Genomic DNA, 13,850 nt, shown 5'->3' with positions numbered 1-13,850 from the left:
ATCCCTTCCACACGTGTTTCATGGTCCTCTATTTCACTTTGCATCTCCTATGAGTTTACAGTACAGAGGGGAATATAACATGCAGCCAAGTTGTGTATCTATACCATGTGGTCAGGAGCTTATAACTCTTTTCTTAGGCCAAGTATGCTATGCACGTTTTATGAGAGCATGCCACTTCTCTAAGGAGACTGTAGCATCTAGGTCTCGTTCTCGGTCTAACAACCTCATGTATACAACCATATAACTTCATTTAGTACAGACCCATAATTTAGGTTTCACATAAATTTATGTCTTACTAAACATCCATATTTGTCTGACATAAGGCAGTACATGTAGTACATGTACTGTTTATACTGAGGTATTTTCACCCTTCAATGGTCCAACAGAGCCTGTATAGCTGTGTATGGGGGCCAGGCAGTTCCATGCCAAGGATCTATTCCCTCTAGGTCTGATAGCTGAGCATTACAGTGCTTAAGAATGTAAAACCTAATTAAAGATGTGATAATTTACATGTCCTATCATCAGTGCTGCATTATTGCTAATTACACCATGCATTCCTATAATGTCTGTCTTCAAGTCTTTGCATAAAGTGATTCTCCCTTCTTGTTCATAAATTTAAATTGATAATGTAACAATCAAAAGGTAAAATGTTCCATAAAAAGGCATTATCCCTGATACATCCATTATGTATCTCATTCAAATAGCAGAATAGGTCATATACAAAATCAAATTAGAATTATGTAATAAGAACCAACTATCTATCTATCTATCTATCTATCTATCTATCTATCTCCTATCTATCTATCTATCTATCTATCTATCTATCTATCTATCTATCATCTCCTATCTATCTATCTATCTATCTATCTATCTATCTATCTATCTATCTATCTATCCATCCATCTAAGAACACAACATTTTACTGCACAGGGAATGCTGTAAAAACAAATTGTGTGAGAAAATTAAGCAATATGTTTTTTCTCTAATTCCACTCCATTCTGGATTTTTTCAGCTTCCTAGTACCCCATAAGGAAAATTATATTGTGCCATTATGGAATACAATTTGTTTTGTAAAAAATAGGCCCTTATGTGTCTCTGGAAACAGAAAAAAAGGGGAGTGAGTAAAAAAAAAAAAAGAAAAAGGCTACAGTAAGAAGGGGTTAATTGACAATCTTTATTTTCAATTAATATAGCATCTCAACTCCAATTTGTATGTGTCATCCAAATTATAGTTCTTAATTCCTCCTTGTTCTGCATGTCATCTGCATTTGATCACAAAACATCTTGATCTTGTGGGAACTTAGTGTAAAGTAACTTAAAAAGTTCAATCATATTTTTAGTACAACCATATTTAATACCATTTTTGTTGCTACAGAAATATATTATAAGAGCAAATTTGCTTAACAAAATGAATATTGACACTTGTGACATGTTGTGAAATAGCAAAACTGGATTAAAAGTTTGAACAACAAGGTGCTAGTTCGTGGTTAACACCAAGACATACTTAAATGAATACATACTCTGCAATGTTCTGATAAAAGTCCCAAGGTAGTATCGTATCCTCCTCTCACTAACCAAAGGTACACGGCAGAGGAAGAGCAGCAGCAATTAGATTTTACATTTTTTTCTATTAGCTTTGGAAATGGCCAGCCTGAAAGATGTCATAATAGTAACGTCATCCAGGGGCAGGCACAGTGGTTACGCACAGGGTTGTTGATGCCCTTAAAGTGTACTGGCTCTGCTAGAATTGCAAGTTGGAGCATGCCGTCCCTGTATTGCTGTCTAGCCGAGTGCTGTATGTCAGACAGCTAGGGATCTCACAGTATTTGGGAATCCCAATGGTCTAGCACGTCACCTGACTCTTTCTGTGATGATTTTAGTTCTGTGATTTAAGTAATGCTGTGGCCATTTCAATACCCAAAATAAAGTGTTTTGTGCATTTATTTCAAAGTCAAAGTTTACTGTAATGTACTGTAGTTATGTGTTGCCCATAGATAGATACCTTATAATTTCCAGCTTTCATTTTTCTAGAGAATTGTTTCTCAATATATCTAAGCCAAGTACATGTAATTAAATCAATTACCTCAATATATCCCATGGCTATAATTATACACTGTGCTGCACCTATAGTATTAAGAGTACAACAGAAGAACTGTAGAAGTACTAGCGCATCTCATCTAAATACTAGAGATGAGCGAACACTAAAATGTTCGAGGTTCGAAATTCGATTCGAACAGCCGCTCACTGTTCGAGTGTTCGAATGGGTTTCGAACCCCATTATAGTCTATGGGGAACATAAACTCGTTAAGGGGGAAACCCAAATTCGTGTCTGGAGGGTCACCAAGTCCACTATGACACCCCAGGAAATGATACCAACACCCTGGAATGACACTGGGACAGCAGGGGAAGCATGTCTGGGGGCATAAAAGTCACTTTATTTCATGGAAATCCCTGTCAGTTTGCGATTTTCGCAAGCTAACTTTTCCCCATAGAAATGCATTGGCCAGTGCTGATTGGCCAGAGTACGGAACTCGACCAATCAGCGCTGGCTCTGCTGGAGGAGGCGGAGTCTAAGATCGCTCCACACCAGTCTCCATTCAGGTCCGACCTTAGACTCCGCCTCCTCCGGCAGAGCCAGCGCTGATTGGCCGAAGGCTGGCCAATGCATTCCTATGCGAATGCAGACTTAGCAGTGCTGAGTCAGTTTTGCTCAACTACACATCTGATGCACACTCGGCACTGCTACATCAGATGTAGCAATCTGATGTAGCAGAGCCGAGGGTGCACTAGAACCCCTGTGCAAACTCAGTTCACGCTAATAGAATGCATTGGCCAGCGCTGATTGGCCAATGCATTCTATTAGCCCGATGAAGTAGAGCTGAATGTGTGTGCTAAGCACACACATTCAGCACTGCTTCATCAAGCCAATACAATGCATTAGCCAGTGCTGATTGGCCAGAGTACGGAATTCGGCCAATCAGCGCTGGCCAATGCATTCTATTAGCCCGATGAAGTAGAGCTGAATGTGTGTGCTAAGCACACACATTCAGCACTGCTTCATCAAGCCAATACAATGCATTAGCCAGTGCTGATTGGCCAGAGTACGGAATTCGGCCAATCAGCGCTGGCTCTGCTGGAGGAGGCGGAGTCTAAGATCGCTCCACACCAGTCTCCATTCAGGTCCGACCTTAGACTCCGCCTCCTCCGGCAGAGCCAGCGCTGATTGGCCGAAGGCTGGCCAATGCATTCCTATGCGAATGCAGACTTAGCAGTGCTGAGTCAGTTTTGCTCAACTACACATCTGATGCACACTCGGCACTGCTACATCAGATGTAGCAATCTGATGTAGCAGAGCCGAGGGTGCACTAGAACCCCTGTGCAAACTCAGTTCACGCTAATAGAATGCATTGGCCAGCGCTGATTGGCCAATGCATTCTATTAGCCCGATGAAGTAGAGCTGAATGTGTGTGCTAAGCACACACATTCAGCACTGCTTCATCAAGCCAATACAATGCATTAGCCAGTGCTGATTGGCCAGAGTACGGAATTCGGCCAATCAGCGCTGGCCAATGCATTCTATTAGCCCGATGAAGTAGAGCTGAATGTGTGTGCTAAGCACACACATTCAGCACTGCTTCATCAAGCCAATACAATGCATTAGCCAGTGCTGATTGGCCAGAGTACGGAATTCGGCCAATCAGCGCTGGCTCTGCTGGAGGAGGCGGAGTCTAAGGTCGGACCTGAATGGAGACTGGTGTGGAGCGATCTTAGACTCCGCCTCCTCCAGCAGAGCCAGCGCTGATTGGCCGAATTCCGTACTCTGGCCAATCAGCACTGGCTAATGCATTGTATTGGCGTGATGAAGCAGTGCTGAATGTGTGTGCTTAGCACACACATTCAGCTCTACTTCATCGGGCTAATAGAATGCATTGGCCAGCGCTGATTGGCCGAATTCCGTACTCTGGCCAATCAGTGCTGGCCAATGCATTCTATTAGCTTGATGAAGCAGAGTGTGCACAAGGGTTCAAGCGCACCCTCGGCTCTGATGTAGCAGAGCCGAGGCTGCACAAGGGTTCAAGCGCACCCTCGGCTCTGATGTAGGAGAGCCGAGGGTGCACTTGAACCCTTGTGCAGCCTCGGCTCTGCTACATCAGAGCCGAGGGTGCGCTTGAACCCTTGTGCACACTCTGCTTCATCAAGCTAATAGAATGCATTGGCCAGCGCTGATTGGCCAATGTATTCTATTAGCCTGATGAAGTAGAGCTGAATGTGTGTGCTAAGCACACACATTCAGCTCTACTTCATCGGGCTAATAGAATGCATTGGCCAGCGCTGATTGGCCAGAGTACGGAACTCGACCAATCAGCGCTGGCTCTGCTGGAGGAGGCGGAGTCTAAGATCGCTCCACACCAGTCTCCATTCAGGTCCGACCTTAGACTCCGCCTCCTCCAGCAGAGCCAGCGCTGATTGGCCGAATTCCGTACTCTGGCCAATCAGCACTGGCTAATGCATTGTATTGGCGTGATGAAGCAGTGCTGAATGTGTGTGCTTAGCACACACATTCAGCTCTACTTCATCGGGCTAATAGAATGCATTGGCCAATCAGCGCTGGCCAATGCATTCTATTAGCGTGAACTGAGTTTGCACAGGGGTTCTAGTGCACCCTCGGCTCTGCTACATCAGATTGCTACATCTGATGTAGCAGTGCCGAGTGTGCATCAGATGTGTAGTTGAGCAAAACTGACTCAGCACTGCTAAGTCTCTGCATTCGCATAGGAATGCATTGGCCAGCCTTCGGCCAATCAGCGCTGGCTCTGCCGGAGGAGGCGGAGTCTAAGGTCGGACCTGAATGGAGACTGGTGTGGAGCGATCTTAGACTCCGCCTCCTCCAGCAGAGCCAGCGCTGATTGGTCGAGTTCCGTACTCTGGCCAATCAGCGCTGGCCAATGCATTCTATTAGCCCGATGAAGTAGAGCTGAATGTGTGTGCTTAGCACACACATTCAGCTCTACTTCATCAGGCTAATAGAATACATTGGCCAATCAGCGCTGGCCAATGCATTCTATTAGCTTGATGAAGCAGAGTGTGCACAAGGGTTCAAGCGCACCCTCGGCTCTGATGTAGCAGAGCTGAGGGTGCACAAGGGTTCAAGTGCACCCTCGGCTCTCCTACATCAGAGCCGAGGGTGCGCTTGAACCCTTGTGCAGCCTCGGCTCTGCTACATCAGAGCCGAGGGTGCGTTTGAACCCTTGTGCACACTCTGCTTCATCAAGCTAATAGAATGCATTGGCCAGCACTGATTGGCCAGAGTACGGAATTCGGCCAATCAGCGCTGGCCAATGCATCCCTATGGGAAAAAGTTTATCTCACAAAAATCACAATTACACACCCGATAGAGCCCCAAAAAGTTATTTTTAATAACATTCCCCCCTAAATAAAGGTTATCCCTAGCTATCCCTGCCTGTACAGCTATCCCTGTCTCATAGTCACAAAGTTCACATTCTCATATGACCCGGATTTGAAATCCACTATTCGTCTAAAATGGAGGTCACCTGATTTCGGCAGCCAATGACTTTTTCCAATTTTTTTCAATGCCCCCAGTGTCGTAGTTCCTGTCCCACCTCCCCTGCGCTGTTATTGGTGCAAAAAAGGCGCCAGGGAAGGTGGGAGGGGAATCGAATTTTGGCGCACTTTACCACGTGGTGTTCGATTCGATTCGAACATGGCGAACACCCTGATATCCGATCGAACATGTGTTCGATAGAACACTGTTCGCTCATCTCTACTAAATACCTCCATTTTTTTTTTTTTTTTTTTTTTTTTTTTTTTAGCAATTCAATTGAAAAAGTGAAACCCATATATTATATTGAATCATTACAAACGGAGTGAACTTTTTCAAGTGTTTATTTCTGTTAATGTTGATGATTATGGCTTACAGACCAGGAAAACCCAAAAGTCATTATCTCAGAAAATTAGAATATTATATAAGACCAACTGTAAAAAAAATATTTAACACAGAAATGTTGGCCAAATGAAAAGTCTGTCCAGGAAATGCCCTCAATACTTGGTGGGGGCTGCTTTTACATGAATGACTGCATCTGTGCGGCAATGTGACATGGAGGCGATCAGCCTGTGGTACTGCAGAGGTGTTATGGAATCCCAGGTTGCTTTGATCGCAGCCTTCAACTCATGTACATTGTTGGGTCTGGAGTCTCTCATCTTCCTCTTGACAATATCCCATAGATTCTCTATGTGGTTATGGTCAGGCGAGTTTTCTGGCCAATCAAGCATAGTGATATTGTGTTTCTTAAACCAGGTATTGGTACATTCGGCAGTGTGGACAAGTGACAAGTCCTGTTGGAAAATTTAATTTCTATCTCCAATAAGCTTGTGGGCAGAGGGAAGCATGAAGTGCTCTAGAATTTCCTGGTAGACGGCTGTGCTGACTTTGGTCTTGATAAAACACAGTGGACCTACACCGGCAGATGACATGGCTCCCCAAACCATCACTGATTGTGGAAACTTCACACTAGACCTCAAGCAGCTTGGATTGTGTACAGCGTCCTCTCCGCTCTTCCTTCAGATTCTGGGACTTTGATTTCCAAATAAAATGCAAAATTTACTTTAATCTGAAAACTCCTTTGACCATTGAGCAACAGTCCATAACTTTTTGATGATATTCTAATTTGTTGAGATGCACTAGTATCACACAAGCCAGCAACCAATGACTTTCTGGATGTTGTAAAACTACAACCCCTAACATGCTCCATTCATTTCTATGGTAGTTTGGAGTACTGATGTGCAAGTGTGCATGCTGGGACTTCACATCTGATGGACCACTGAAGGCTGTACAGGTCATACTGTACAGTTATTCATGTCCATCATCTATTTTCCCCTTGGCACTTTTTAAATGTTTTGTTATATGGATTCCGATTTTTTCTATTCATAATAATTAATGACAAAGTTTTATTTCAATTAGATTTGAACTTTTGTTATGAAATAATTTAATTTAAGTCGGGAAAGTGCAGATCTCGGACTATACTGTTAAGAATAATTTGTGGTTGCGCAAATATAAACACTTGAATTAATGTGTAAGTGATTAAATTCCTGTCTGTACAAGTTAATTCAGCGCTAGCTAAGAATAGATGGAATTTGTTAATTAGCATTAAAACTCGACACAGAGCTTAACTACCCTTCACATTTACTTTGCATCTTGTATTTCCCCAACTCATAAGATGCATGCACTCACTAAACAAATAAAATTATCACAGGAACAGCAATTACCACATGGATTTTAGCATGGGAAATGATTATCCCTGGGGAAATTACAGGTGGTGTGATTGACTTGTGTATTTTAGCATAAAATAACATGCCGGATCTTCTCCAGAGAAAACAACTTGTATAGTTACTTATGGTCATATCAGATGTGTATTAGATTTAAGCTTCTTAGAGAATCTGGATGAGGCTGAAATAGCATAATCTCCAAATTAAACTCATTTAAGGTAAATAACTTAATAAAAATTATCCCATCACTCTGTTCCTTGGAAATAACTAGCATAGCATTGTTTGATTATAATTAGTAATGAAAGCAACACTAGACATAAAAGGCATCAAAGAATTTTTGTTTTAAAAATCTTATTCTAGACGTTTATCTCACAAATCAGTATTCCTTAAAGTTTTTAAAGGGATACAATCATTCAGATGGATTTTTTTGTGACTAACACGTTGGAATGGCCTTAAGAAAGGCTATTCTCCTACCTTTAGATGTCTTCTCCGTGCCGCCGTTCGCTTGAAATCCCGGTTTTTGTCAGTATGCAAATGAGTTCTCTTGCAGCAATGGGGGGCATCCCCAATGCTGCGAGAGAACTCTCTTCAGCGCCACCTCCATCTTCATCAGCAACGGCCTCTTCATCCTCTTCTTCTGGCGCAGGTTTCAGACTTCTGTGTAAGTGGCCATTTTCTCGTGGCCTGTGGGTATGCACAGTCTGCTCTGCTCGAGGCTTAGAAGTCTGAAACCTCCGCTGGAAGAAGAGGATGAAGAGGCCATTGCTGATGAAGATGAAGGCGGCACTGGAGAGAGTTCTCTCGCAGCATTGAGGACGCCCCAAGTGCTGTTTGAGCACTGGGACCCACCCCCAGTGCTGCAAGAGAACTCATTTGCATACCAACAAAAAATGGGATTTCAAGCGAATGGTGGTGCAGAGATGACAACAAAAAGTAGGAGAAGAATAGCCTTTCTTAAGGCTATTCCAACGTATTAATGAGAAAAAAATGTTATTGAAAATAGGATCCCATTAAATATAATATATAGACCTCTGAAAATGAGGAGGATAGTCCACAATGTGACATTATAGTCACTATACACTATGTGACGGTCACAAAGAGATTCACCTGTAGGACCTCTAGCATAGAGAAATATCCAACATCTTTAATGTCCTCCACGGGGGTCCCTCTTAGATTGGTCTCTATTGACACTGAAATTCAAAGTAAAGCAATGTATAAACAAGAAAATGGAGACCTTTCCCAATAATCCAATATTACAAAGAGCAAGAGGTGAGCTGAAACTCGCTTAGTTAATATAGGAGACTCTAAACTTACTGGTCCACAGTAGTAAATCACAATCTAAGAAGCCTTGACAGCCAAAGTCAAATTACAAAAGTGTTGCTGTATTCAGCTAAGGGCTCGTTCACATCTGCGCCCGGTCTTCGTTCTGCAGGTTTCCATTTCCTGCACAAAACAGAGGCAGGAGACAGAAACCTGCAGAACTCTTTCAAACCCATTCATTTGAATGGGTTTGAAAGATGTCCGGCTGTGAGCGGCAGTGAGCGTTTTATGCTCTCCGCCGCGAAACCGATTTTTTAAAATTGGACACAGAGTCGGACATACAGTAATCTGTGTCCGATTTTAAAAAAACGGTTTCCCGGCAGAGAGCATAAAATGCTCACGGCTGCTCACGGCCGGACCCAATCTGACAGGTTTCCATCTTCTGCATGCAGAAGACGGAAACCACAGAACGGAGACCAAACGCTAGTGTGAACCTAGCGTAAGCATGGTTTGGAAATTTCCACTTACTCAAGAGAATATCATATATCAGCAAATCATGTATACATATAAATTACATATACTAAATGTAAATGATTTATTATTGACCTCAATGTATAAACAGCATGCAGTAAGCTTTTAAGCTCCCTTTGTTGGTTACTGAAAGCATCAAACCCCTAGTCACCCTGATATCTGAGTGTTATCACTCTCCTATTCAAAGGGTGGGCTCCTACTCAGTCACTAGTAGCGCTAATTGAACAGTGTTAGTCTGTGTAGGGGTGAACCTCCAAACTGTAACACCCAAACAAATCAGAGGCATTGATCTGACAATCACAAGTTTAATTAAATTCACATAGATTAAGGCAAGCATAAAATAAAATATAACCTTTACTCAGTTTAATATAAAATTGGAAAAGGTGCCCAGTGATTAAAAAAGTATATGTTGTGCAGCAACAAATAAGTAAGCACCTTAGACAGATAATAGCAGGTGTACCCAACGACACTTATACTAAAATAGAATTGGATCGCTGTTTTAATAAACCAGTAGGACAATCCCTATCAGAATCAATAATCTTGTACGTAGAGACTGCGTCTCACATAACAACACATCTCAATAAGTCTCTCAGTTTCAATGTGTTTCCTCCAAGATATTGGGTTTCATCATGAAACAAATACATTTAGACCAGCAAAGACCCGCAAAAGTGCATTGAAAACTGCTTTTATTTTCACTCAGAAATATAGTGCAGCAACAAAAGGAAACAATACAAAAATAAATAACTGCCCAGCTAGGCTCTAACTAAACATAGAATAGGTTACCTCACCTAGAATAACAGAAATCAAAAGCCAGTAGAATCATTCAGGACACAGCTCCAAAAATATGACCTCTTTCTTTGGCTCTCCAGCCAAGCTCTGCCCCAGAGTCTGCTTGCTGGAGCTGGCTTCTTAAGCTTACTTGATGAGCAGACTCTCTGCAGCTGAGTCGCTGCCGGAACATCCCCAAAGTGTGGACTGGAGGGGGATGGAATGACAGGTCCCACTACCAACCTACCTGCCATTCCTAAAAATCCAGCCCAATATTGAGCATTTACAAAAATGCTCAGCAGATGAAAGTTGTCTGCTGAGAACCAACATTCCTTCTGGAGTTTTCTCATCTCACCCACCTGAGTAGTCTGGGTAAGATGTACACCCCCTCCAATTACCTGACCAGCCATCGGCTTACACTTACAAGACCCACATTTGAATGTGCCCATGAATCTATTTCTATTGAACCAGGTAGTGCCTGCTGTGTCAGGATTCAGATGTCTCTGTACCGACATATTGCCTAGTTTCTTCCCACCTGTACGTAGCAGAGGGGAATGCTATCATGCTATCTGAGAGATCAGGATCTAATCTCAGCATGCTGGAATAAGTAAGGAGCAATTCCTCTGAACTCTTAGAAATTGTCCCTTAGGGATACCTTGTCTCAGAGAAGATGGGTGGTAACTATCTCATCTAAGCAGGCTATTTGTAGCCATATCTTTATGATATATTGTGGAACCCAGTGTTCCATCATGATTAATAGAGATAAGTAGATCAAGGAAGATGATGCCATAATTAGATTAAAGAAGTCCACTCTTCATGATGTTCTGTCAACACCAGGTGCTCTTCCCAACAGACTTAATGTAAATTTGCAAATGTTGTTGCTGGGGGACAGCCTGGTCCTTGGGTTTAATTATAATTGTATTGTCTTGTTCAACATTTAATAAGGCTTTCATCTGAGTATTGATATTGCTGCCCCTTGTTGTTTAGAGTCTAGTGTAAAATGTAACACCCAGTTGTCAATTTCTCAACCCCTGTCAACTAGTAGAAATAGCAGAGAAGTCATAAGTCATCTGTGCCCTGTGCCTGTCAGGGCCTTCTTTAAGATTGATGTTTAAAAAGCCATTATTAATAAATCTGACCACTGTATTGTCTGAAAGACCATACCATCAAAAGTGTTTTTCCTTATCCTGCTTTCACCTTCTCTAATAAGTCACATGATCACAGTGTGACCTGTTTTTTTCTAGCATTGGTTGCTGTGCTGAGGACATCTTTGCTTATAGTATTGCTGGTTACTTTTGAGAACTACCATGTCACCTCAGTTTCATCAATGTTCCACCCCCTGTTCTTCTGCCCTAGCTTTTTTGTCAATATGCCTACCTGCTCCTCTTCTGCTTCTCACATAATCTCCTCCCTGTAGCCACCCTATCTCACAGTCAGGTCACCATGCCCCTCATTACTTTCCCCAATGTTATAACCGTCAGTTGATAGAGCTTTGCAAGGAACTTTCAGGACCTTTGTTGACATCATGCTTACAGTTACAGGTCCTGCAAGGTCCATTTTATTATTATCTCTGCAGTATGCTGAAGACTTGTTTTAAACTCTATGATTATGCAACATAACTGGTGATCTGTATGAAAGATGCTGAGCTCAAATCACTAGAAAGATGTATTATAAAAGTGATCAAAAATAATTTTCAACCGATTCAGACTAAAATACAAACCAAGATTGTATTGGATTGGATTTGTTGTGCATATTTATCATATTTTAGACTTAGGAGGAGATACAGTCATGGCCAAAAGTTTTGAGAATGATACAAATATTAATTTTTACAAAGTCTACTGCTTCAGTTTTTCTAATGGCAATTTGCATATACTCCAGAATGTTATAAAGAGTGATCAGCTTAACAGCAATTACTTGCAAAGTCAATATTTGCCTAGAAAATTTACTTTATCCCCCAAAACACATTTCAACATCATTGCAGCCCTGCCTTAAAAGGACCAGCTAACATAGTTTCAGTGATTGCTCCATTAACACAGGTGTGGGTGTTGATGAGGACAGGGCTGGAGATCAATCTGTCATGATTAAGTGAGAATGACACCACTGGACACTTTAAAAGGAGGCTGGTGCTTGGCATTATTGTTTCTCTTCTGTTAACCATAGTTATCTCTAAAGAAACACGTGCAGTCATCATTTCACTGCACAAAAATGGCCTAACAGGGAAGAGTATCGCAGCTAGAAAGATTGCACCTCAGTCAACAATCTATCGCATCATCAAGAACTTCAAGGAGAGAGTTGTTGGCAAAAAGGCTCCAGGGCGCCCAAGAAAGACCAGCAAGCGCCAGGACTGTCTCTTAAAAGTGTTTCAGCTGCGGGATCGGGCTAGCAGCAGTGCAGAGCTTGCTCAGGAATGGCAGCAGGCAGGTGTGAGTGCATCTGCACGCACTGTGAGGCGGAGACTCTTGGAGCAAGGCCTGGTCTCAAGGAGGGCAGCAAAGAAGCCACTTCTCTCCAGAAAAAACATCAGGGACAGACTGATATTCTGCAAAAGGTACAGGGAGTGGACTGCTGAGGACTGGGGTAAAGTAATTTTCTCTGATGAATCTCCTTTTTGATTGTTTGGGACATCTGGAAAACAGCTTATTCGGAGAAGACGAGGTGAGCGCTACCACCAGTCTTGTCTCATGCCAACTGTAAAGCATCCTGAAACCATTCATGTGTGGGGTTGCTTCTCAGCCAAGGGAATTGGCTCTCTCACAGTCTTGCCTAAAAACACAGCCATGAATAAAGAATGGTACCAGAATGTCCTCCAAGATCAACTTCTCCCAACCGTCCAAGAGCAGTTTGGCAATCAACAACGCCTTTTCCATAAATGGCTCAGGGAACAAAACATAGAGATTTTAGGTCCATGGCCTGGAAACTCCCCAGATCTTAATCCCATTGAGAACTTGTGGTCAATCATGAAGAGACGGGTGGACAAACAAAAACCTACAAATTCTGACAAAATGCAAGCATTGATTGTGCAAGAATGGACTGCTATCAACCAGGACTTGGTCCAGAAGTTGAATGAGAGCATGCTAGGGAGAATTGCAGAGGTCCTGAAGAAGGGTCAACACTGCAAATATTGACTTGCTGCATTAACTCATTCTAACTGTCAATATAAGCTTTTGTTACTCATAATATGATTGCAATTATATTTCTGTATGTGATAAAAACATCTGACAAACACACATAAAAACCAGAGGGCAGCAGATCATGTGAAAATATAATATTTGTGTCATTCTCAAAACTTTTGGCCATGACTGTACTACTTGAAACCCAGCCATTCACGACAATGACTTATTTTTCTTTGTACTTTCCTTCCTTTGTATACTTTTAGATATAATGGTGGTTTATGTATTATTTGCTTTTACTTTATTCCAGTGTTCCACACCATTTTTTATAATCCACCATGACCATCTGGCCTGCTTGTCATCACCAATAATTCTACTCAGTAACATTACATATATTTTGTTTCTCTTTCAGATTACGTTCCAGAGCAAGATTGAAAAGAACTTCCTAAGGGAAGCAAACGTTCTATAGGGAACTATGCAGAGGAGGAGATTTGCAAATATATTATCGCCTTGATAGATATGTAGGTTCTTCCATCTGTACACATCTATAATGTATGTCTCTTAGCATCTGTTACTAAGAAACTATTAATGCTACTGAATATTTAACCCGTTGACAGTTATGGCCATTTAGTAAGAATATATTTTGTAGTAATGCTGATTATTGAACTGTTAGGAGCTATTAATAAAATTTCAATCTGAAATGTCAAGTTAGAGGGAACCCATAAGATGTTTTTTCCACCATAAACTGGTTCCATCATATGAACAATCAAGTAGTGATCTTTCTATTTGTGTCCCTTTGTAATATGTCTGTTGCAGGAAAATTAAATTTTAGATGTTTGAAAGCATATAAAGTCATATGTAGATTATTCTAAGTTGTCACGGTAGATGGGCAGCAGC

General features: G+C 41.9%; 1 protein-coding gene across 1 annotated transcript in view; it reads left to right on the top strand.

Annotated features, from left to right (window-relative positions):
• THEMIS (thymocyte selection associated) overlaps nucleotides 1–13,422 on the top strand; it is an 86,767-nt gene extending 73,345 nt beyond the window's left edge. The window contains exon 7 of the mRNA XM_075266873.1: nucleotides 13,366–13,422. Within this exon, the coding sequence (XP_075122974.1) occupies nucleotides 13,366–13,422 (57 nt within the window). The remainder of the gene's footprint in view (nucleotides 1–13,365) is intronic.
• The last annotated feature ends 428 nt before the right edge of the window (nucleotides 13,423–13,850 follow it).

This window comes from Leptodactylus fuscus, chromosome 3, assembly GCF_031893055.1.
Source record: "Leptodactylus fuscus isolate aLepFus1 chromosome 3, aLepFus1.hap2, whole genome shotgun sequence".
NCBI lineage: Eukaryota > Metazoa > Chordata > Amphibia > Anura > Leptodactylidae > Leptodactylus > Leptodactylus fuscus.
Note: the sequence above shows the minus strand (reverse complement) of the source record. Positions and strands in the feature narration are given on the sequence as shown.